At 40.3% G+C, this 26,171-nt stretch overlaps 1 protein-coding gene across 4 annotated transcripts in view; it reads left to right on the top strand.

Annotated features, from left to right (window-relative positions):
* The window catches only part of DCDC2 (doublecortin domain containing 2), a 44,793-nt gene that overhangs the window by 6,900 nt on the left and 11,722 nt on the right, over positions 1-26,171 (top strand). For all 4 annotated transcript variants that reach the window (XM_063129785.1, XM_063129783.1, XM_063129784.1 and 1 more), the window contains exons 4-8: positions 16,277-16,353; positions 16,439-16,570; positions 21,493-21,639; positions 23,696-23,750; positions 24,194-24,344. In XM_063129785.1, coding sequence (XP_062985855.1) covers positions 16,277-16,353; positions 16,439-16,570; positions 21,493-21,639; positions 23,696-23,750; positions 24,194-24,344 — 562 coding nt within the window. The remainder of the gene's footprint in view (positions 1-16,276; positions 16,354-16,438; positions 16,571-21,492; positions 21,640-23,695; positions 23,751-24,193; positions 24,345-26,171) is intronic.

The raw sequence follows: 26,171 nt of genomic DNA, 5'->3' as shown, positions 1-26,171 counted from the left end.
CATTGATGGTGCTATATAAATAAATAAATAATAATAATAATAATGAAAGGTTGTCACACAGAGGAGGGCCAGGATCTCTTCTCGATCATCCCAGAGTGCAGGACATGGAATAATGGGCTCAAGTTACAGGAAGCCAGATTCTGGCTGGACATCAGGAAAAACTTCCTGACTGTTAGAGCAGAACAACATTGGAACCAGTTACCTAGGGAGGTCGTGGGCTCTCCCACACTAGAGGCTTTCAAGAGGTGGATTCCTGCATTGAGCAGGGGGTTGGACTCGATGGCCTTATATCTTCCTTCCAACTCTACTATTCTATAACTCTATGAACCTAGTGCAATATTGGGGCTTTTCTTTGAAGAGTAAAGTCCTCTCTCTCTCTCTCTCTCTCTCTCATACACACACACACACACACACACACACTTGTATTTCACTTTCTCTTGAATATCTCAGAGTGGGTTACAACCAGATTCTGATCGTGCATCTCTCCACCTGCTTACCGTCTATAATGTGACTGCATTGGGTGGCACCACAACAAACCAGCTTGTGCTTGTATGATTGGGGAGAACTCAAATAAAACACAGAAAATGCATTATTTGGAACTTGCGTTCTCTGTCGTTTTACTTTAGCTGCCTCCTCCCTCCAGTTCTGTAACACATGTAAATTATATATGACTAAAATGGGGGAAAACTAATTTCAGACGTCTGTAGTCTATATTTTTAATTAGAATCCCATGATCTACTGATGGGTTTTAAATGTACAAAACAGGAGTTCATATTCAGGATCTCTTAACTATTAAGGCACAACTCCTGAGCATGAACTCCTGAATAAAAACATAGAAAGTGCCTTGCTGATTCAGATCAAAGTCCAGAGGTAATTGATGTACCACAGTCTGCCTTCTATCCACTTCTGGCTGAAATCTGTAGGACAGATAATTGATGGACAGCTATACACTGACTGGTATACACTGGCTGCATTTTGACATTACAGAAAGCTGGGCTTGCTTGCTCCCTCTTCCTCTTCTCACTTCCTTTGTGTGCAAGAGCATGGTGATGGCTGTCTGCAATCTGTCCTACAGATTTTAGTCAGGAAATATTATTATTATTATTATTATTATTTATTTATTTATTTATTTATTTATTTATTTATATAGCACCATCAATGTACATGGTGCCGTACAGAGTAAAACAGTAAATAGCAAGACCCTGCCGCATAGTCTTACATTCTAATAAAATATTAGAAGCTTCCCATTGTGGTTTGCTGCAAACCATAGTTTTTCATTTTGCTGAGACTTGACCAACTATGGTTTGTTCAAATTGAAGTTTGCCTGCAAAACAGGATCCTAAATCATTATTTGATTCTGTTTTGGGATCCTGATTTTGCAGACCAATTATGACCCTGAACTTCTTTCCACACATGCAAAGCAGGGGGCAAGGGGAGGACTGAGCACATAAAATTGAGGCTCATACCTCCTCACTCTTGTCTTAGTCCTCTTGTTGTTTCTTTGGCTTAGTTCAGATCACATGCTAGACCATGGTGTAACATCTGAACTGAGAACCGTGGCGACCTGCGTTTGTGAAACAGAGTCATAAGTCATGGTTTAAAAGTTTGCAAACTGTTTGCATGATTGGCAAATCATAGTTATGGTCATTGCTTTGCCTCCAGAGGCTTCTGCAAATTCATTTATTTATTACATTTATATACTGCTCCATAACCAAAGCTCTCTGGGCAGTTTAAAAACAGTGAACATTAAAAACAAATATACAAAAATTTAAAACCATCAAAAGCATTAAAACAACAATATCCATTTAAAACAACTATTTTGGGGTCAGTTAAAAAAAACAAAACTCAGCATATGTTGTTAAATGCCTGGGAGAAGAGAAAAGTCTTGACCTGACACTGAAAAGATAACAATGTTGGCGTCAGGTGAGCCTCATCGGGGAGATCATTCCATAATTGGGGGGCCACCACTTAAAAGGTCCTCTCCCTTGTTGCCATCCTCCGAGCTTCCCTTGGAGTAGGCACTTGGAGGAGGACTTTAGATGTTGAGCGTAGTATACAGGTAGGTTCATGTCGGGAGAGGCGTTCCATCAGGTATTGTGGTCCCAAGCCATGTAATTAGAAACTCAAGGTCTGAGCTGATGGAAGATGAAAACATAGAAGCTCTAAACTATGGGTCCTGTATGTTTAGAAGCTCCAGTTATGCTTTGGATTCCTATTAATAATGGAAGCCATTGGTTTTGTGAGGTATGAGTTGAATCTTTATAAATAGTTTATATCAACTTTAGATGTATTCTGAAGTTAAAATCCAGTCTCTTCTGAATTTTTGTTTGTTTTTGTTTTTTCTTTGTTGCTGTGGATCCCTTGTCCTATTCAGGGAATCTGTTTCCCTAGAGCAAAGACTGGAAAGAAGAGTGAAAGCAAGGACTGCTTAGTGAATAGAATTCTCACTGTAGTTGAGGTTATTTAGCACTGATATAAAATAGAACATTAATATTACACAGTGATTATTTCCTGCAAGTCAGACAGACTAATCATATTGTCTCAATAATTTTGGTTACAGACATCAGCATGTCTGTAACCTATGTTAGTGGAATCTTTGAATGAACTTCTGTGCCACAGAGAGCACAATTTTTGATGGAGAATGAAGACACCTGTTCTTAGGGAGCAATCCTATGGCCCCTAGACAGTGTCTGGGAGGGTGGGCGTAGGATACTTTGGATTTCTGGATCCAAGGTCAGAGATGGAGCTCCAACCTTGAACCCAGGAATCTGTGGTCCCCAACCACCCCTCCCCTTCACAGCTCGCATGGAGATAATCACATCTGCTGCCTCTCCAAGGTTGCAAAAGCCACCTCAGAGGGGAGATAAAAGGGAGTTCCAGTAGGTAGGGAGGAGAGAGGTCTGGAGAGGCCGGCTTACAAGGTATCCCAAGCCCTCTCCAGACTCCTTCCCTTCCCATCCAAGATGCCCCAGCTAGATGGGTGAAAACCCCCCATCTAGCTGAAATGCAGAGCAAGAAGTGAGGATTGCCACTGCTGCACCTCCTTCTCTGCATTGGTTACTTGAAAGCCTCCAAGTTCAGAGGCTTATGAGCATCAAGGGAGCAATCTATCGGATTCAAACCTTCTCCCATTGATGCTCCCTAGCAAGTGGTGGTCAAAGTCATATTGGCTCTGAAACTGGAGGTTTTATATAGTCATCATGATTAGTAGCCATTGAAATTTTCCTCCATGAATTAGTCTAATTCCCTTACATAGTGATCTAAGATTGTCGCCATCATCATCGTCTCTTGTGGCAGTAACTTTCATAAATTAATTATATATTGTATGAAGAAATACTTTCTTTTGTCTATCCTGAATCAGTTTCTCCACATCAAGCGTTAGTATACAAGCGTGCATCAAGAACAGATACATAACATAAAATATGGAATATGCTTTCAGTAGTGTTCAGATTTTCCTAATTAAAATGCTTTCTTTAAGAGGCTAGTGTAAGTTTTCAGAACAGGAATCACCATTACTTACGCTGAAGTAAACTGGTAGCTGAAGTAAGTAAAGGTGATTCCTGTTCTGAAAACTTACACCAAACTCTTAAAGAAAGCATTTCAATTAGGAAAATTGGAACGCTATTGAAAGCATATTCCAATGGATCATTCTGTAAAGTGATAAATATTATGGCAACCAACTTACTTTCTAGGATAAGAAAACATTTTAAAAGCAAGGGACATTAAAACCTGTAACGCTTGTTCTATGAAGCTTTTGGTTTCTATAAAAAGTGTCATCTGTTATGTGTTGAGTGGCTGGAGAGTTGTAGAATAAAAGAAAAAATAATAATAAAAAAGAGGTTTGTTATTTCTCATTCTGGCTGAAAAAACCCAGCTCCTAAAGCCCTGGATGGATGTCTTAAAGCTCTGGAATAGCATCTCACTAAGTTGTTTGGTAGTTAGTGTCTTGGTAACCTAATTAGCTCAACAAGCCATACAAACACTGTTATTTTTCTGAAATGAATACCTTGAGGATTCAGTGTGCTGTTGGCCAGCAAGCCTGAGAAAACAAAGCCAATACTTTCTAGTTTACACATGTACTGCTAATTGCAACTAATCCTTCACAATGATAACAGCCCAGTCACAGCGTTGAGCACTCAGATACTATATATACCAACAAAAGCATTTCGGCCCATATAAGAGGCCACACTGATAAAAGGGTGAGATGTCTGTGTACACCAACACACCTTCTTGCCCTGGGATTCCACCAGTCTGCATACTATTGTACAGACACACTTGTCTAGATGGACTGGTCCTTCACCCATATCAGCCTGCCTGTACTTTAAAATCCAAGAGGCTCTTCTCATTTGCTCACCTGTGGGGCAATTAGGTGGGTAATCACATGTGAGAGGGCCTTCTCTGCAGTGGCCCCACAAGCTCCCATTGGAGGTTTGCCATGCTCTGTTTTTTCAGCTTTTAAGAAGGCCTTGAAAACATATTATTTTACTGTGGCCTTCTAATGGTATTACTGTTGTTGCTGCTGTTGCCATTGTTGTTGCTGGCTTTATTGTTTTTGTGTTTATGGGTTGTTGTTGTTTTGCTATTTTATTGTGTTTATGTTTTTATTGCTTTTCATATTTTAACTGTTTATATGTATGTTATTGTTGTAAGCTGCCTTGTGAAGGCTTCTGCCCTGAAAGGCAGCCAAGAAATATTTCAAATAGATACATAAAAGTAATAGCACATCTAATCATGTGTGTTCAGAGGGGAATAGGCAGTGGTAGAATACAGGAAATATATAGGGAAAAAGGCTTGCCTGGTTCAAGGCAATAGCATGGTCCTAGGGGCTGGAGATGTGGGGGCAAGTGTTTCTGTACTCTGTCAATGTGCATAGATCCCTATTTTCTCCCCTCCCACCACAATCTTCAGTTGTAAGCCTTGCCACTGCAGCAAAAGACTTCCTGCCCGATTGTATGTCTGAACTTTTCGATATACCTGAAATACTGTGCATGTACTCACAAAAGGTTCTTTGTGATTCCAGGCAGGTGCTGGAGTCTCCTTCATATAGGTAAATGTAAGATGCAAATTGCTGATAAATGGCGCTAACTCACATACCAATCTGTAACATTCTGAGCCAGTCATAAAATATTGGACTTTTGCACCCAGTGCAAAGCAACCACATACATGATTATTGCTTTGGGATCCTTTCTAATCTTATGTGAAGGATGGTGATTTCATAAATCTGAATAAGCTTTTCCTTTGTTCTGGGTGTTTTTTTTTTTTTTAAGAACTTTGATGCTAGCCTCTCTTTGATTTTAGCTACTGAACCTTGAATGTCCTTTTCATTTGCCTGATAGCCTTTGAACCTGATAGAAAGAACTTGCACTCAGACTATTTGCTTCTCTTGACCCCAGTCTGCCCTAAGGCAATACAAATATTTATGCTCAGTTTACCTGGGAGGACTGAATAGAATAGGCCATTGTACTGAACTGGCTAGGCCATGGTACATTGAACAAACTGATCAGCTTAATATCCACTGCTGTGTTGAAATCTTCAAAATATAAAAAGGTTTAGTCAGAATGTTTTTATGAGGAATTGGATTTTGGATTTGAGTTTCAGGTTAGACATATGTCATGTTATTCGAGGAAAAAGAGAAATTGTTGAACAAGTTTGCTGTTAGACTTACTCTATATCAAGGTTGGGGTTTTGTAAAGCGTTTGAACTGTGAGGTGTCAGGCATAATATGACAATGTGAATTAATCATTTTTGGGATCCTGAGCTCAACGAAACGATAGGCTCCTATGCCCATATTCACAGACAGAACGTGGCTGGATCTTAAGTACTCTTTAACATTAACCACATCTGATGAAGTAGGCTATTATCTTTCAAAACCTTATGCCAGAATGATTAGTCTCTCAAGCTAATTAGTAAGGGGCTATAATACCTTTAGTCTTTTGGCTTCTAATTTTCTGGAGAATTAACTATAAGCAAAATCTTATTGTTTTGGGTCATATTGATCTGCCCTGCAAAATAAAAACATTAGCTCTATAGGCTTCTGTTTCTAGAGCTGGGAATGCAAATCACAGTTACATGGGGGTGCGGGTGGGGTGAATAAGTGTTCTACCTATGTGTATATAAGGAGCAGGAAAAAAGAAGAAACAAAAAGAAACCATCAGAAAAAGAAGAAACAAAAAGAAACCATCAGAAAAAGAAGAAACAGTGGCTCAGTTCAGACAACACGTTTCTCTATGCAGTGGGAAAACTCCACTCAACAGTTGAGGTTTTAGGAGGTACTCACCACACAACATGTTCTAACTCCACTGTTGTGTGACTGTGGGCTCCTGTGGAGTTGAGTAAAAGGCAACGCAAAGTTTGATTGATAGTTCCTCTGCCCTCTCTCCTCCCCCAGTCCTCTTGATGGTATTCCATCAGCAATTGCTGCAAAAAACCCAAGCCCAGTGGCTCTCCTAGAGTGAGACTCACTCCTTTTGTTGCTCTTGCCAGGGAACTCTGTAGCCAGTGGGAAAAGTCAACTCAACGCAGTGGAAAACTCCACGGAGCCCTCCACACAACACAACGGTTGTGCAGGAACTCTCCTCTGTACAATGTGGATATTCAGCATGGAGTGTTTTCTAAAAAAACAAAACTCCGCCATGTGGTGGAGTTTTCCCTCCAGACATCCCATTTCTCAGTGGTGGTGTACAATCTCCACTGTGAAGTTCTAAAACCACCATTGAGAAATGCGTTGTCTGAACTGAGCCAGTTTGAGTCTGAGTTTTTGCATCCGGCAGGCAAGAAATAAGCTTGCGGGACTGCGCTTGGGAACTGCACTTTAGGAACATGGGGGAATGGAATTCTGAAAAATGAAAATAAATATTCCTAATGAAAGTGAAGAAACAGGACTTCAAGAACTTCTGTGTAGAAGGGCTCAGGTGTCAAGTTCAACACAATAATCAGACTAGAATTTCAGTTTAGACTGGAATTTATATAACTGTTGTGAAACTACACAATGTCAGTGTTGGCATTCAGCAGTCCTGATTTGTAATGCATCTTTTATGTAGATCTGTCTGGGAAAAGTAAAGGAAGTAAGGACAGATGTTGAATAAAGATACTGTATTTACTTAGTTAATAAAAAAAGTGTTAGCTGACATGTTTCTGTGCATGTTTAACAGCAATGTAGCAAGTGTCACTTCTGATTGACATGTGTGTTTTAACCATAGCAGTCCCAGTGAGCTTAAATGGCTTAGTATGTGAAGTGAAGGAGTTACCTTGAATTTTAAAGAGAAACATATAATAAATACATTTAATTTTCACTTTGCTCAAAGGATAACAGGCTACTCCAAAATTGGTTGTCCTGATGAAGGCTTTTTTGAGTTTGATCCCAATATAGCCATGGCCTTCTGATCATTCAAGGGGTTATCTGTACTGTTTAAAGACCTTACCTAGTAACGAAGAAAGAAAGCTTTATGTATATATGTATGTAAATGTAAGGGCAATTCCCATCTCTGTGCTACGAAGTACTAAAGTTTCTTATACTAATTACCACTCTTGATGGTAATTAACCTTGTGGATGAAAATATATTGACCTACTACATGTCCAACTTTCACAATATGGTGCTTTGTTTTCATACCTGGAAGGCAAGCCAGTGGTCTCAGTGTGCCTTGGTTGTCATGAATACTTAATGTCATATTGGGCTGTCACTGTCAGCAGCACTAGGACAGGGCTTGAAAAAGAATGTTGCTGATAACTTGTCAATCAGTGAATAATTCATTTTTAGACAGCACTTATTGTGTGAGCATAGGCTCATTTTGTGGATTGCTTTCTACTTGTGGCGTTTGATTTGCAACTTCTGGATATTTATGGAAGGTATTTGCTGCACATAGCCAAATCTTTGAAGAAGATAGTGCTTTGTTTGCATGCTGTCGATTTTGGGACAGAGCCTTAATGGAAGTCATTGCCATATTGTCTTTTTGCATGTTAGTGTGTGGGTAGTAATACTTTAAAATACATGTGACCAAGCTTAATATATCTGCTTCTGAGTACTAGGTCACCTCATTCATTTATAGTTAAACACCTTAGTTTAAAAAGAATTGCAAAACCTATTGAAAATAAACAGATGGCAATTAGTTCGACGTAATGTTTACTATATTTGTTGCTGTATTGTCAATTTATAACTTGGCTGCTAAACATGCTGTTTTGTTTTTTGCCAACAGTTAGCACTGGAAGATGTAAGTACCTGTATTGGATATTTGTGTGTTATGTGTGTATTGTGTAAACATTTCTGAATAATGCTTATTCTATTATAAGAATTAATGTCTGATAAGATGTCATTATGCCAATGACCCTGATGCAGCTATGAATATGTGCAGAAGCTGAATGGTGCATGGGCATTTAGCTTAGTCTCTAATCCCATTCAGCAACAGAGGCCATGGCTAGACCAGGCCTATAAGGTGAGGAGAAGGGGAGACTGAATTCAGCCCTATGCTTTCCACTCCCACACCCTGGAGAAATAATCACTGCTGTTATTGATCGTATGACTGAGGCAACACCTGCAAATCTCCAGCATGTAGTATCCATTTACACATACCATTTCTCATTCAGCTGCAGATACGTGTATGCAAACATTATTTTTTGGTCAGAAATTAGTACTTGGATGAGATTTTTAGCAGCGTCTGTGATTACCTATTTATGATTCCCAGGTCTCCCGATGTTCAGACCCTGAGACTAAGAGAGTAGAATCTGGTTACTCAAGGTGCTTGTTGGCCAAAAGGAAGAATCTATTGTCTCATTGATTTTCCATTCCATCCCCAGCACCAACTTTCTGTTTCTCTTTCCAGCTGGCATTCAACATTCTGTAGCTACTGAGGATGTTCAGCCTTCATTGGTCTGGGGTGTGTTTGTGTGTTGCTCCCTTAGGTAGTCTTTACAGACTTTTTAACAGATTTCTCCAAACTTTGGAGTTCCTCAAGTATGCTGATACTTCCCTCTTGTTTCTCAGTGGCTCCACATTGGCTTCCTTCCTGTTGGCACTCACCAGCTGAGTTAGATACCCAAGTATGCAGTGTAATTTATGAAATATTTAGTTTAATTAGTTGGAAATCTTTAAGAAAATATTCCTCCTTTCTGTAGGAACCAGGAACTGACTTTACTAACATCCCTTTGTGTGGATATGATCCATTAGTAATTACAGTTAGAATTACAAGCTTTAGGGCACACCCCTATACATGTTTAGGCAGAAAAGAAGTCCTACAGCGAGCATGCTGGGAGTTGTAGGACTTTTCTCTCTCTCTAAATATAGATGGGATTGTGCCCTAAATTGGTTTATGTTGCGGTCCTATACACACTTAACCTGGAAGTAAACCCCATTGAAACAATGGGGTGTACTTCTGATTAACCATGCACAGGATTGTGCTGTTAATCAGTAGATTCATTAATATCTATTTAAAAAATCAATAGGAGGAGGCCATTTTTTAATTTGTGGTACTGCAGATTGAGGGCATACTTGTTTATCTTTTTGACTCTGACAAGTTAATTGTGGTAGGGAAGTATTATTATTATTATTATTTTATTACTAAGAATGACTCTTCCTTCTGCCAATTGCTGGTACTGTTTGGTTATTAACAACACAATCCTATCTTTGACAACTCAGAAGTAAGTCCCATTGTAAGTGGAACTTATCCTAGGTAAGTGTGTATAGGATTGAAGTTAAATTGTAAACAATCTTACATGTCCTGCAGTATTTCAAAAAGTTAGTTGTACTGAGGCTTTGGTCATCTCAACTTGTATTTCTTTAATCTTATTGATCAATTAAAAGGCAGATGATTCTAAACGTTCTTTAATTACACGACAGCTGCAGTTATAGTTGTGGGGAGTAAAGATTTTACCTATGGATTGTTTTTTTCTTTTCTTTTTTTAGCAATGTTTATATTTCAGGGCCTAAGAAACTTCTTGTCACGATAACTCAGAGTTCTCCAAGTTGATCCTTTTCTGCTGTCACAGTTCTCTTGGAATACTTTAAAATCTCCTAGTAGCTTGGTATAAGAAGCTTCAGTGGGCGTCAGCACTAGATACAGTTTGAACAAGTAAACTAAGAGGTTTATTAAGGGATATTTTGTACATAAGGTAATGAAGTGTTGTTCATATTATAGGATAGGAATTCTTAAATGTACCCACCAATTATCTCTAGCAATCTTTCTTTTCTTGGGGTTACTTTCAGTTTCAGAGCCTGGCCAGACTGGTGGTGGCTTTTGCAGGGATTAGTCCATGGCTAGAGGAAGGTTAAACAAACCCCACACCCCTCTGCTGAATATCCACTGCAAATACCTGCCTAAGCTTTCATATTAGCATTATGAGGGAAATATTAGGTTGGGAAGCCCATGTTTCTCTTATAACATCTAATTTGGTCCTGAGAGATCCTTAACATGTGTGCAACCTGCTGTGACAATCTCTGGATTACAGCCAAGCAATTTCAGAATTGAAGAAGTTGTAATTCTAAAGTCATTTGAATGCATACAAATCCCATTGATTTATAGACTAGTGTTTAAAGTTGAGTCTGAGTTGAGTAAATTGGATCAATGTCAGCATGCTCCAAATGACTTACCCCCAGCAGGAGATTTAAAGGCGATGGTGATGTGAGCATAAGTACAATTATTTTCCCAAGATGCTGCTTTGGTTAATATATTACTTTGTGGCTCCTGAGAGGATCATATGCTGTGATATTGTGGCATTTTGTACATATGAGCAGCTGAACTATAAACCTGAAACTGGATCTTAAGGCATATCTGCACAAGAGCTTCCAGTTCAGTAACCTACCATGCGGCAGGAGATTGGGAGTCAATACCACCAAGAAGGACCATAGTCCTCAGGGACTGGAATATGTTTTGATGGTAATTCTTTTGTCTGAATGCTTTTTCTGTTATACAGATTCTGTTATACAACTCTCAAGATTTCAGCCTTCTGCGGGAGCTTTTCCTTAAATAAAAATCTTGGGGAAAAGAATCATGCAACTGATGCAACTAATAAAAATGATTGATGTCTAAGCAAATATTTGCTTATTCAGCAAAGGTGCAGAGTTACTTAAAGAATATCTTTATTAAGACTAGCCAATATCACTTTTTTAGGCTACCAATGAGCGCTTGTGGGGGTGGGGGAGGAAGGAAGGGAGAATGGTTCTACATGTTGTCCCCACTCCTGACCTCTGCATGATTATCTCATCTTCTGAATGCAGAGCTATGTGCATATAGCTTGCAGGATCTGTTCAGAAGATCAGAAGGATGTGCAGATGGATTGGGGTCTGTAAGCATGATCTTGATCTCTCCCTTCACATGTTCACTGTTTATTTGTAGAGGGATAAATTTACAAAGTTAAAATGTAAGTTCATAGATGTCTAAGTAACATTGTGGTACCACAATGTGGTAAGCCAGTGTCAGAAAGCACAAATGTAACAGAGCTATGTTTCCCTGTCCCAGCTATGGGATCATGGTGGTTCAAGTGTTTTCTCACGCTCTTCAGTGTATACAGCATAAAACTAGTAAGTAACTATTCTGAGTCATTCTCTGAACACCAGAGTTACAGACTTGTTTGTGTGGTTTACTTTAAAATCCCTAACAAAATGGCTTTTAAAAGGATTGGGAAATTCATGGAGGATAGGTCTACCGAAAGGTAGCTCTGATAACAAAATTGATCGACAGTGTACAGAAGCAGTCTGCCTGGGCCCAGTCGGCAAAGAAATGCATGCAGAAGTGTTTTCAGCTTTTTTCTGGATTATCATGGAATCAGATTTGATCCTTCAGTGGTACATGAAGCAAGCAAAGCAGAGTATACACTGCCTAAAAAACAGCATTCACAAATCATACAGAGCACTTTAAACCACCTTCCTTTAGGATTGGGTAGGTGGAGTCCCGCCAGATGAAGTGAACGTCATCAACTGCCGAGATGCTGCTCAGCAAATGAAAGAGGATTGTTCCCACTCTGTCCATGCTCCACATACTGGCTGCCTCTTCTCTTTCCCTTCTGTTTAGTCTTTAGTTTTCATTATATGGCAGTAACCATATTGCAAAATTATTATTTATTGCATTTATATCCTGCCTCCCCCCCACAAGGAACCCAAGGTGGCATACATAATCCTCTCCATTTTATCCTTACAACAACCCCGTGAGGTAGACCCAAAGTCACCCAATGGGTTTCCATGGCCGAATAGAGACTAGAACCTGGATCTCCCGACTCCCAGTCCAACACTTTAGTCACCACACCACACTGGTTCTAAATGCTGTAAATATACACATTTGTATACTTCATACTCAAGATGTGGCTCAAGATACCAAATGTCTTTCAAATTATTTTAAATATTTTAAAATTATTTAATAGATTCATATACGGCTGAGCATATTTGAAAATATCTCTAAATGGTAATGTACTTTATTCAGGCTTGTCAAGGAAGTATGCCTTTCATTGGTTTGGTGAAATTCTGAGCAGCAGTTTAAAAGTTTCACAGCAACGGCTGGTAAAGTTATGTTGGGCATGCTCCGTTTCACTCTGAAGCTAGAATGCTACCAGTGTGCCAGTGTTCTGAGGAATTCCACTATTCCTTTCAGCATTCTGACAGTTTGGGGAGTGGTAGCAGGGAACTGGCAACAGAAACAAGAGTGAGGTAATTGTAAAGGCTGAGGGACTGACTGAAAAATCACTGCTGAAGAGAGGAAAAAGCTATGTTGGAATCCTGTGCAGGCTTACTCAGAAGTGACAGTGACATATCCATTTGTACACTGTCATACAGTGACAGTGACATATCCATTTGTACACATCTACTTAGTTAATGACTTATTTGCATTACCCCTCCCCCCTGGAAGATTATAATAGGTTTCCTTTTTGAAAACCAGGGAAATTCAATGATTAAAAAACTTGCCAGTTTAGGATCAGAGTTAAGGCTATCTCATGTTGCCTCAAACATGTACCTTAACACATGTGCCCTGTGATCAGTTGTGCAATATCAGAAATTGTACTTGCTTATAAGCAATAAGCAGGCATGGATCAACTCACAGTAGGACTTCTCTAGCAATACATTAAGATGTTTCATAAAGTAATACTGGGCCGGGACAATGTGAGACATCTTTGCTGGTCCCAGACACTCCATCCTCCCCGTTTGGATTTGGGCCTGAAAGACCTAGGAAAAGTGTGGGTGCATGGAGGGTAAGTTGTAAGCAAGCACAATTAGTGACATCTGTTAAAGCATTGCCCTTAGATTCCAATTTCTTCTCCTTGTGGAACTTGAGCCAACATGAGATAGCCTTAACTCTAGTCTTAAACTTGCAGGTTTTGGGGGACGTGTGTGTATTGATCATGCTGCATTTAAAATTTTGAGTGAATTATTTTGAGGACTGTAATATGATATAATTTTTAATTTTAATATAACTTTTCTTATCTAAACCTTGTTTGGTTGTGTTTTGGTTTTTTTTTTTTCAGTGTGCAAGAGGAGACATATTGCACAAATTAGCATTACTTTGTAATTATTCTCAAAAGAAATGCCTACCTCGCACCATACATTCCCAAATGAACAGCTTATTTTAGAATCGTATGTGTTGTTTTCCAGACAGACCAAAGCACATTAGAGATTAATCTAAAAGGCAGATTGTTATGCTGTTTATATTTGGATGATACACAATTTTTCAAATACCATATAACCTACCCACCCCTTCACTGTCTGGATGGCTTATTTCCACAAGGGCCCAGAGCAGGGGACAACTTGTGGCCCTACAGATGCTTTGGCCCACAGCTGCCATCATGTCTCATCATTGGCTAGGCTTGCTAGGGCTGATGTGAATTGTAGGCCAAAACAACTGGAATGGCAAAAGTTGCCCATCTTTGGCCTAGAGTATGGTCTGTATGCTCTACATCATGGTGTGCTTTTGAAATGCTTTGATAGGGTTCATCAGCTTATAGAAACTAATTAATTGCACTTTCATGCAAATCTCCTTTAGGTCTCTAGCATAGAGGGCAACCATCCTTTGAAGTCACATACAGAAAAAGCTGTGCTTTCAGACCTGCAATATATGTTCTTCTCATTAACAGTCCCATGTTTTAATGTAGTTTGGTTACTAAAGTTCTTCTTGGGGTAAATGTATTCAGTGTCTATCTTAGCTACTGATGGTTATTGAATGTCTGCATAACAATGAATGCAAGGACATGTTGACAAGGAGGTTTTAAAAGGTTCAGAAGTGCATTTGATGTGCAATTGAACCTTGTAGAATGCATGTGTAGAAGTGCTGACACTGTGTGAGTTTCCCCCCTTTTGTTCCTGGAACTACTCGCCAAAGGAGGACGTCAGCCAGGTATGCATGCACTGTGTAGTCTGCATGACCAGCTTTCCAATTCCAGAGAAGAAAAAAGTCGATGTTAATGACTTGATGACGGCAAAAACTATTATGGCTTGCATATGTGAAACAGACATTGCCAAGCCACAGAGTGTTCATATTTCGTCACACACAATACTTTTCACTGGAGCTAGGGTGTGTGTTCAGCTGTGAAGCACTGACTGATCAAGGGAGTTTCAATCACACAGCTCCAATAGTTATGAGCTATGGAGCTAAATAGTGAATGGATCTGTAATTACAAGGGAAAATATTCAGATCTGCCTTACAAAGTTTTGTCCCCTAGATTACTGTGCACATTTATATTTCTTTCCTGGGGAAGGCAATGGCAAACCACCCCACTACAAAGTCTACCAAGAAAACGTCAGCGAAAGCAGGCGTCCCTCTAGGAGTCAGTAATGACTCAAGTGCTTTGCACGAGAGGTTCCTTTTTTCCCTTTATATTTCTTCTAAGTTCAGAAATAAGAGCGATGTATATTTTCAAGGATTTTTAACATAGTGTTCTGATTATTTTCAAGGATTTTTAACATAGTGTTCTGAGCCATAGTCCACCATCTAGTGGAACCCAGGAGTCAGAATGACACACACACACGTGTGTGTGCATATATACACAGGTGGTCTCCAGGGCCACCTTGTCTCCAAAGAGCATGCCTGGCTGATCTGTCTTAGAAGATCACTCCCTGGAGCAGCTGCCCCTTAGAAAGCCCCTGTTCAGAAGACAACTTAAACCACGGCTTTAACCACGGTGAATAAGGCTTTTGGCCCTATTTACCGTGGTTTAAGCTGTGGTTTAAGGTGTCTTCTTAAGCTGTGAGGTCTGGCGGCGGCAGCTGCTCCAGGGAGCCCTGCTGGCCACACTCCCATGGATGTTTTTGCTGCAGTGGGAGCGTGGGGCCATTGAGGCAATAGTAGGGGCCTTCCTGTTGGGGTGTGTGCACTTGATTCACCACGCCTCTCAATCCGCTTACAATTCTCACTGTTCCTTAGGATTCACTATGCTAGCTAGGGTTGATGTGAGCTGTAGTCCAAAGCATTTGGAAGGCCACAAATTGCCACACCCTGTGGTAAGGACTGTGCCTATGTTCTCTGCTCTTGGTGGTTGGGTGTTGCCTTCAATTAATCATTAATTAATCATAATTTCCTTTAAATGCGAAGTGGGAAACTATGGTTATCAGATTTGGAACAAAACCATCTAAAATCATCATTTGAACTCGGTTTCAGATCCTGGTTTATTCTAAGTCTGGTAAACCACAGTTTGCTACTTTGGACATAATGGGCAACTATAGTAAATTAACCCCAAAAGTCTTCCATCATACTCAGGTGGAGGAACGGGGCATGAGAACACAAGGCTCAAGCACATCTCAACTTAATAAGCTGAGATATATTATGTCCAAACCAGGCCTAAAACTGACTTGCAAAGTATTTTGGCAATTTTACATGTGAAAAGCTTATAAAGAAAAATAAGACTTTTAAAAGCCTACTAGTATTTGGCCATAGTATCAAATGAGAGATGTATTTCTTTCCAAGCCGCTGGGCATGAACTATGAGAAACAGCTAAGATATTAGAAGATGGCAACACGGGGAAACCAGTGTTCCTGTGACTTGGCAACCCCCACTAGCAAATTAGTTAGGACACTAATTAACTTCTGAAGTTCAGGTCAGTCGTGGCTAGAAATACACAGTCACAATGAAGAGGAAAAATAAAGAGATTGATGAGTAAGGAAAAACAAATTCAACAAAAGCACATATAAGACAAGTACAAGTGCAGGGTGCTATGAAATGTGCTAAGTTGATGGAGGTACAATTTATCTTAAGGTACTGTTAGAAAAAATGGTATTGGAGTAAAATAACAGAAGATTATCAAAACTGTCCTAAAGCCAAGTTAATACAGAATAAATCCATTTGTTTTTTGGTTTTTTTTGGTCTTCAGGTGAAGCCAGTTACTCACAGTAGAATCAATGTGTCTGCACGATTTCGAAAGCCACTTCAGGAGCCATGTACTATTTTGTAAGTAGTATTTTCTGATAGGCAGTTTGATCGGTGTTGTTTTGCAATGCACCCAACTGCTTGTAACTTTCTACAATCTTTTCAGCCTGATTGCTAACGGTGACCTCATAAGCCCAGCGGTGCGTCTTTTCATCCCAAGAAAAGCACTGAATCAGTGGGATCATGTTCTTGAAATGATTACCGAAAAAGTTATACTCAGAAGTGGGGCTGTGCACAGGTAAGACAAAGTTGCAGATTGTGGCTATCACCACTCTAGTTTTCTCATTATTCCGACCAAACTGAGCAGGGCCAGGTTGCAGTGGTGATGAAATGGGCCTCCACTCCTTTTGGTAAGTGCATGAACCTTCCCGATGTACTCCCTTGATGCTCAGCAGCGGCACCTAAAAGTGGTATTTATTTTGTGGTCTTGCATGGAATGCTACTGGCTAATAGAGTCCTGTAAGTGGCTCTCCATATAGACAGACTACAAAACCCATATGTTACTTTGTTATTAGAATGGGTTTGCCATATTTGTAGGGTTTAAAGCAGTGGTTCCCAAATTTTTCTGTTAACCGCCCCCTTGGTTCCACAAACTCATGCCCAGTGTCCCCTACCCTACACTATAAAAATCATTATTCAGAATAGCGGTTTTCAATGACCCACTAAGGAAGATAATAACAATAAAATTCAAAACGGTAACAATTAATTGAATATTTATTCAAAATCTGAAGCACCTGCCTCAGGCTTGCCGAGGGAGAGAGGGAAAAAAGAGCAAATGCCTCTGTTTTGCAGCCGGCGTGGCGGAGCACACCAAGCAGGGTATGTCTCTTCATTAGCGTTTTGGTGCTTTTGAAACATTTCAATTCACCGTTAAAAGGACTCTTCTTAAACGGTATTAATACATGTGTGGATTCTTCCCCTATATGGCTTGGGACCAAACTACCTTCTCTCATAAAAATGTCCCTGGGTTTTAAGACCTTCTGGAGAGGCGCTTCTCGCAAAAGACCACCTCGAGCGCTCTCCTGCCGTCCCTTTGCCTCTTAATGCCCCCCCTGCTGCCCTTTTGCCTCTTAATGCCCCCCTATGCAATCCCACCACATCCAAGGGCGCGGTACCACCCACTTTGGGAACCACTTGTTTAAAGGAACTTGCAAGTTAATCTGGCAAAGTTGCAACTATCCTGTTTCAAAATCCTAAGTTAATTGTGGCACAACGCTTGGGGTAAAATCATATTGTATTGGATCTAACATCATGACTAAACCATGATTTATTAATTATAAACTGGTTTGGGGCTCCTGTACTTCCTCCTTCCCAACCTTGCTCAAATTCTCTCCCTCAGTTCCTTGTGTCACCTAGTTTGCTGTGACATTTGAATCGGGCAAATTATGGTTATTGCAAACCATAGTTTGCTGCTATACCAGACTTGGAAACCATAGTCTGACCTGGGTATCCAGTCCTAATTTGGAGGTAAGCTATGGTCTAGTACAGGGGTGGGCAACTTATTTTGGCCTACAACTCCCATCATCCCTCAGCAGTCTTCCATAAAGACTGATCTCTTCCGGCAGGCCTATCCAGTTGAATTTTCAGGTGCCTTTTTTAATGGTGTGCTGCTTTTAATGATGCACTGGTTTTAAACGTTTGAATTAGTTGTATGTATTTTATGGTGTTTTTATTTGTGTTGTACTCCGCCTCGATCCAGAGGGAGAGGCGGGTAACAAATAAATTATTATTATAATGATGATGATGATGCTGGCTAGGGCTGATGGGAGCTGTAGCCCTCCACGTATTTTGGCAGTCTAAAAGGAGAAAAGTTTTGTTTGAAACCCCCACAATATTTTATGTGGTTCCTGATTGTTTGTTAGACTTCATACAGAATGTGAGACATTTGAACAACACATTTTGAAAAATATCTTCTTGGTTTCTTATAAATCCAGCTTTTGTATTCGCTTTCTTAACATGTTAAGAGAACAGACTAAACAAGTGAGTGAAATGTATCATTGTTTAATAATTAACAAATTAGCTACTGTGGTTTATGGTAACTGGACTATCATTAATCAAGGTTCCAGTAAAGGCTGCTGTTACTGATAAAGATAAAACTCTTCATTAAATAAATGAATACAGTATTAAGGATTCGGTACAGCCAAGACTGATCTGAACAATACAGTGTGGTCTTTCCCGTCAATTGCACACATCAGTAAGTGTAATTTAGAGGTGGTAAGACATGTGCATGACATTTCCAAGGCATAGAAAGAAACAACCAATTCACAGCATCACCACCATCACCATGGAGCAGCAAATCTTTGGTCAACATGAACCACAGTACCCAAAATTCTCTCTCTCTCTTTCACTTATCTATCAATATTGGCAAATCCACTTGTTTAGTTTATTGGATAGGAAAAGGAAAATGTGGAGCAGCCCCCCCCAACCCTTTTGAGCCCTTGGGCACTTTTGGGAAGTTGAGAAACTGTTTTGGGCACCACCACAAAATGTAAGTACCAAAGCAAAGCTCCCTGGCCACTGTGACTTCTGCAACCCAATCTAAACAGGTCCTACCACTCCAGAGCTTGCTACAGAGATGTGGAGTCTACAGGGATGAACTCAGAGCTCCGGCTATTGGGCGGTATAGAAATGTAATAAATAAATAAATAAATAAATAAGGATGGAATATTTCCCATGGACAAAAGGGAGCTGCCCTCAAACATAAAACGTAGGGTTGCTCCAGCTTCTGCTGCCTGTGCTAGTTGGTAAAAATACAGGGAGAGTATCTTCCATTCCCAACCTTAATATTAAGCTTCATAAAAAAGAAGCAGTGGCAGCCTCGGAGTCTACCACCAGCTTCTTCTATAAATATCACTGAACAAGCACAATAATGCCAACATTCTTCGATATTGCCTGTCAAAGGACTCAGCGGTATTCCTCATCTCCAGTTCCAAGACTTGCATTTCCAACTTCCTATAAAGTCTTACTTGTCACCCTAGTTCATGTAACTTTCAGACACGCCACACCAGAGGTTCCCAAAAGCGCCATGGTGCCGATGGGGACCTCTAATGGCCCCTGTGGGTGCCGTGGTGCCCACAAAGCTCTCCACTCCATGCCTCTTTCAAAATTTCATTTTTAATGTCAAAACTTGTTTACCTTCCTGTTCCTGAACCTGCCACTGATGAACTGTTGTGGCAGGCAGGAAGAGAAGGAAAGAATTGCTTTCTAGCCATCCCCAATCTTCTTCTGCCCACCCAGACCTTTCCCCTTTGCTCTCTTTCTGTCTCTTGCCACTTGCAGCTGCTAGCATCTCCTAAGTCCTTTTACTTTGCTCTTTCTCTGCTCTCTACCCCTTTGCCTTGCTATTTCCCCCTCCTTCCTAGCTTCTAGCCTCACTACCACCTCTTTCCCCAGCTAGCCTCTAACCTTGCTCTTTCACTATTTACTCCTTCCTCCCCATCCCTAGCCTTGCTCTTTCCCTCTCACCTCTTTATCTCACTAGTTCTTCCTCCCAGCCCCAAGCCCTGCTCTTTTTCTCTCCCTTTCCAGCGCCATCACCCTGCCCCCACAGAACACCTTTCCGGGCATGGGCTCTTATGGCAGAGTAGACATTTTTGGAGCTGGGGGCATTTGCCTTTCCTTTGGCGCTGAATGTGGATATAATGAGCAGAACAATCCTATGTAGGTCTACTCAGAAGTAATTTTCATTGTCTTCCATATAAACATGCATAGAACTGAAACGTTAAATGTGCATTTTGTTGTGCTTCTGTGGAGTGAAATATGTGGTTTGGCTTTGGAGTTCATATCCTTCCTCTGCTTGTACTCAGTTTCTCAGTTCTGACTAACCAGCCACCTACAGTAGCCATTATATGACTAGCCATATCCTCCATGGAGCCATTTTGTGGTAGTGCCCACTGCAGTTTCTCAAATTCCTAGATGTGCCCATAGGTCCAAAAAGGTTGGGGACCTCTGCTGTAATGAGTTCTGTGTTCTGCATGTGAAACAATAATTGTTCAATTGTTGTGAACTACCCAGAGAGCTTTGGGTGGCACAGAAATGTAATATATAAAAAATTCAGCAAACTGAAATCCTAAGTATGCCTACTCAGAAGTAAGCTGTATTGAGATTAATGGGAGATACGGCCAGGTAAATGTATATAGGATCACAGCCTAAATGCACAATAGCCTGCCCATGCTATAGGAATTATGGTAAGCTCTAGTAGTTAACAAATCCCTGTGTTCTATATAAATCTGGCAAGTCCTAAATGAAATTGGTTTATATCTATGTTGATTTCAGTTTGATCAGCAGACTACTGAATCCTTAAATTGCACCAATTTCCCATCAGCATTTTTAAAAAGCACTATAAATAAGCTGGACTTACATCCCATCTAGTGGTTCTTATTTAGTGGTGCAAGTATGGAGCAATTTGGTGAGCTAGAAATTATTTACTTAGCATAAGAGATACAGTAATTTTGCCTTTTGATTGTTCTAAAGTGACAGGAAAATGCTGAAGCCAAGGCTGGTTTTTTGCAAATGAAAGAATGCAGGCGCACACACAAAAATAGGGCTTCTAGAAAAACTGAAATTTTAGAGGTTTAGGGAGGAATAAGTCATAGATTAACAATTTACACTTTTATGCATTAAGTAATATTTGCAATAGTCTGCTTCTCTAATTTTGTTTAGGTCTGATCTTATTGATGACTCCGCTTTTAATCATTGTTGTAGAAAACGGGCACCAGTATTATAGTTTGTAGCAAAAGGAGAAAAGGACTCTACATGCTGAGAAGCACTGATAACAGACCACATGAAAAGTCACTGAAAAAGTCAGCTTGTAAAATTTAAATGGATAGATTAGGCTAGTTTTCTGCATCAATTTTGGACCAAATTCACTGAGAACTTCTCTTATACAAGCTTCATTGAATGAATGGGAACAAGACACCACTGGGGGTGTCCCTGCTATTGGTTCTGCTAATAATTACTTCCTATCTAATTGACATTGTTCCTATGGTGGGGAAATAATTTCTCTCTTGGAATAAGAGTCACAGTATATCACTGGGCTTGTCAATTGATCTGATGCAATGATTCGTTTATTCTTTGGAGCGTGGGGAGTTGCATTTCACTAATTAAAAAGCATTTATTAAAAAGCTCAGTATGGAACTTATGTATACATGCATTTTGCAGGCTCTACACGTTAGATGGAAAACCTGTTGAGAGTGGGTTGGATTTGGAAAATGGGCAATTTTATGTAGCAGTTGGGAGAGACAAATTTAAGAAGTTGCCCTATAGTGAATTACTCTTCAGCAAGTCAACAATGAGGAGATCTTATGGGTAAGTTTATGTATTTTTGTGCTCGTTATATTTATGAACAAAAATGTCTAGCACAATGTCATCAATCCAAATACCTGCTACAGCAAATCACAGATATTGGCATGTTTTGTCATAAATAAACTTCTACTAACTTTAGGGTGCTGTAGGAATATGAAAGACTAGACTGTATAGTGCAGCTGTAATTGCTGCTGATATTTGTATCCCTGATTGCCTAATTCACATGTTATTCCTGCCATTATGAACATGTACCTAGCAATGGTTGGGATTACTAGTGTGGACAAAGAATGTATTGTATCAGTTGGATCCAAGTCAACAGGTTAGGGTGATAAAGAACAGCTTTGCTTTTTCTGATGGACTGAAGAGGCACCAAAGGTATATTAAGCCACTTGCTCCGTTTAGACAACATGTTAGTCAACGCAGGGTGAAAACTCCAATCAATGGTTGAGTTTTTAAGAGGTACTCCCCACACAACAAGTTCTAACTCCACCATTGTGTGACTGTGGAGTTCAGTAAAATCCATTGTGACATTTCATTGACAGTTCCTCCACCCTCTCTCCTCCCCTGGTCCTCCCAATGGTATCCCATCAGCCATTGCTGCAAAAAACAAAAACAAAAAACAACCCACAATCCCAGTGGCTTTGCTAGAGGGGCACTTGCTCCTTTTGCTGCTATTGCCAGGGAACTCTGTAGCCAGTGGGAAAAGTCAACTCAATGCAATGGAAAACTCCACGGAGCCCTCCACACAATGCGCAACACAACGGTTGTGTTTTCCAAAAGAACTCCATCGTTGCATGTTTCCTTGCCAGACAACACATTTCTCTATGGTGGTGTAAAAACTCCACTGTGGAGTTCTAAAACCACCATTGAGAAATGTGTTGTGTGAACTGAGCTACTCTAATCTCCGTGGTTCCCCATGGAATCTAAGCTTCCCCTTTGAATAACTTGTAAAATCAGGCATTCTCAGTTCAAGAGTTTCTACATTCAGGTCTCTATTGCGTCTTGAACAAATGTATTTTGGCTCAGTTTAAAAAGTCAGTATCTTTCACAACGATCTTCCTTAGACCACCCCAAAAAAGGTCTTTTTACTAGCACTGCTCTTTAGCAGTTTGTTTTTTAGTACCATGGACTGTGGATAGTTGGAATTCTTTATAGCATTTCAGTTATTTCATATATGTCACAGAATTTATTCTGCAGGGGCTTTGCACCTTACCAGCAATTTTGGGGGTACAGCCCTTCTCCCATGCGAATCAGTGCAGACAGTGATGGGATTTTTAATCATTTTATATTTAAAAACACACACACTCTAAAAGCTCAGCCCACTTGGGTTGCTGCCTGCTTGATGGAAGCCTATCCTGCAGGCTTCCAAGTATCGGATCTTGGAGAACCCCTCCCAAAATTGTAGCAGTTTGGGGGGAGCTTCCGGAGGAGAAATCCAAAAAACCCTATGGATGCTCTCCAAGGACCATAGAATTGTGTTCTAATGCTTTTCCATTTAAGTGCTATTGCAGAAATATTTTAAAATGTTATTTTACAAAATATCAGTGGAAAAGTGTTTTTTTTTTTTTGCTAATTAAAATATTGGTAATAATAATAAACAGGATAGAGTGACACCTGACTGGAAAGGTACCAATGAAGAAGTTCACCTGTTCCATATATCATTGTACAACGCAAAAACAATACCCTTGCAAGTGTGGTGTCTTTTTAGTGCTGAGGTCATCTACATCTGCAGAGATTATTGAGCATTGCCTGGTTAACACATACATAATATAACATATAAGACTAGACTTATTATCATCTTACTAATGCAGAATTTAACTAATGTAGTGGTTACGTTTCATAAGATTTTACTAGATTTACAACCTGCTTTGGACAGGGTATGATAATTCTTTGGTGGACCATTTAAAAATATATTGCATAATCATTTGTCTTCCCAAGATGCCTGGAAGCATGCCATGAACTTTGTTGGTAATAGATGTGCTATTTTAATATAGCAATTCATGATACTGAGAATGTTTTGAGTGTTTAGAACTTAAATTATTATTATTTGTTCCTACAGTCCTAAATCATCCTCACTACCTCCTATCGGTGGATCTGGAAAGTCTAAAGGGAGCGTAAGTATCAGATATAATACACTATGTTTATTTCCATCATATGGGTTGTCATTTTCCTTTGTTGGGTGCAAACAAAAGTTCTTCTTCAGATATGGCAGGAAAGTACAAAAACAAGAAGCACAAAACCTTTACAATCTGTTTGTGCCAATAAAACAGTGGCTGGTCAGTTGGGGAAGGCTTGCTTAAATGAAAGCATCTTCAGCAGGTACCAAAAATGAAACAGTGTTGGTGTCACAGGAGAATAGTCCACCCACCCCCATCTTGGAAGTGGATTATTGAGCATGGTCTAGGTAATACATTTCAAGAATATTTGATAATAGAACAGCATCTGTATGTGTGCATTTGGAAGAGATACATGGAAGCTCTTTTTCAAGTTTTCACAAATTAAGTGAACTACTGTTTTTCTTCTCCTTTCGTCTTATTTGATGGAATGATCACACCAGTCAAAATCTACTGACACAGGTGACACAGTATCCTCTCCTCAGCCCCCAAAGAGAAAGGAAAACCGTGGACAAAATCAAGAGTCTAAAACCCCAGCAAAATCAAAAGAAAATGTAAAAGCAGTGACCAAATCTTACATTCTCCCAGATAATGGTAAGTGCCTGAAGTCCATTATCCATTGATTATATCTTGGGAAATAACAAAGCTTAAGGGAAGCTTAAGAATGGCTATCATAAAGCTATTTGTGATTCTTGTACTTCAATTATGATCGAGCATGAATTTTCCCAAAGACTGCTGTTTCTAAACATGAGCATCTTAACTTAAAGTTTTTAAAAAGTTTTCCCCCCTCGACTAATGGGATAATTCCGTCCATGAGTTAGACTTCCCCCTCCCCCTGCAAAGATAGGATTGCTACTAAACCCCCTTGCACCAAAGAGCTCAGAAGAACAATGGGGCAATTTTACACTACTATTACACTGAAAATTCACCAGCACAAAAGGAAAAATCAGAGTCAACAAGAGGCAGGGGAAGAATGGAGCTTAGGGCAGGGTGAGGAATGTGTGGCTTTACAGCTGTTGTTGGACTGCAATTCCCATCAGCTCTAGCCAGCATAAGTAATGGTGAAGGATAAAAGGAGGGCCAGGATCTCTTCTCGATCCTCCCAGAGTGCAGGACACGGAATAATGGGCTCAAGTTAAAGGAAGCCAGATTCCAGCTGGACATCAGGAAAAACTTCCTGACTGTTAGAGCAGTGCGACGGTGGAATCAGTTACCTAGGGAGGTTGTGGGCTCTCCCACACTAGAGGCCTTCAAGAGGCAGCTGGACAACCATCTGTCAGGGATGCTTTAGGGTGGATTCCTGCATTGAGCAGGGGGTTGGACTCGATGGCCTTGTAGGCCCCTTCCAACTCTGCTATTCTATGATTCTATGAGTTTCTGTCCAACAATATCTGAAGGTACACACATCACCTATATCTGGTTTAGGGTTTGGTCTCTTCCCCTTCTGTCATCTGCTTTCAATTACTAAGGGCTTTGCAAGAACAGAAAGGGGAGCAACCCAATTTTTATGTAATAATGGCCAGTCCACAATTAATATTGTTCTATAAGAGCTGTGTCTTTTGTTTGTGTCTCTGCTCATATGATGGTTAGCTGATATGGATCCCTCCTTACTTGTTACTCCTCTTAGATGTCTTCATATTGGGACTCACCATGAGAGGGGGGTCAGTGGGTTCTCCACCGTAAGAACCTACCATGGGCGAGGGTCTTCATCTTGACCATTGACATGCCACTAAGAACACCAGCAAAGAAGAATGGGGGTGCTGGTGGTGGGGCTAAACAGTTCAAAGTCCTCCTGAGTCCCTCCTCCCCATGATTATTGCAAGTGTGAAAGACAAGCAGTGGTGCCTTGGAGAATGGGGTAACTGATCACAGGATCAGCTTGGTGAATAACCATCAGACACTGGCGAGCAGCCTAATGAATTTGGGGGAAGCGCAGCTGGATAGGATGTTGCTCTTTGGAATTTGAGGCTTTATTTCTGATTTGCTGCCCTCCCTTTGGCTAGGTTTTGTTTTGTGGAAGCCCCATTTACATCTACAAGTGGGACTCGAAGCCATATCTTCTGTTTCCCATTGCATTATCATTCTGCCCTTGGCCCTTGAGCCTCCCAGTCAGGTTCAAGTGCTGTCTCCTAAGCTTGCCTCTGATGTGTCCATTCTTTATTGTCCATGTGGCCCCTGTTCCTCTCTCATTGTGCGTAATGTTCTAGGCTTTGCAACTGTGGAATTCTTGGTACTGAAGTGGGACTTCTTCTGAGGACCCTCCTTAGAACAGTCTGATGGTGGTGATTAGGATGGTAAATCTTCCTTTCTTGTCTGGCTTGCGGTTTTTCCACAAAAAAACCAGTTTGCAAACTGATGATGATGGTGTTTGGGCTGTCAGTGGATTCAATCCCTTGTGTGAAGGGATTCCCTGAGCTTGTA

This window comes from Elgaria multicarinata, chromosome 7 (genome assembly GCF_023053635.1).
Source record: "Elgaria multicarinata webbii isolate HBS135686 ecotype San Diego chromosome 7, rElgMul1.1.pri, whole genome shotgun sequence".
Lineage (NCBI taxonomy): Eukaryota > Metazoa > Chordata > Lepidosauria > Squamata > Anguidae > Elgaria > Elgaria multicarinata.
Note: the sequence above shows the minus strand (reverse complement) of the source record. Positions and strands in the feature narration are given on the sequence as shown.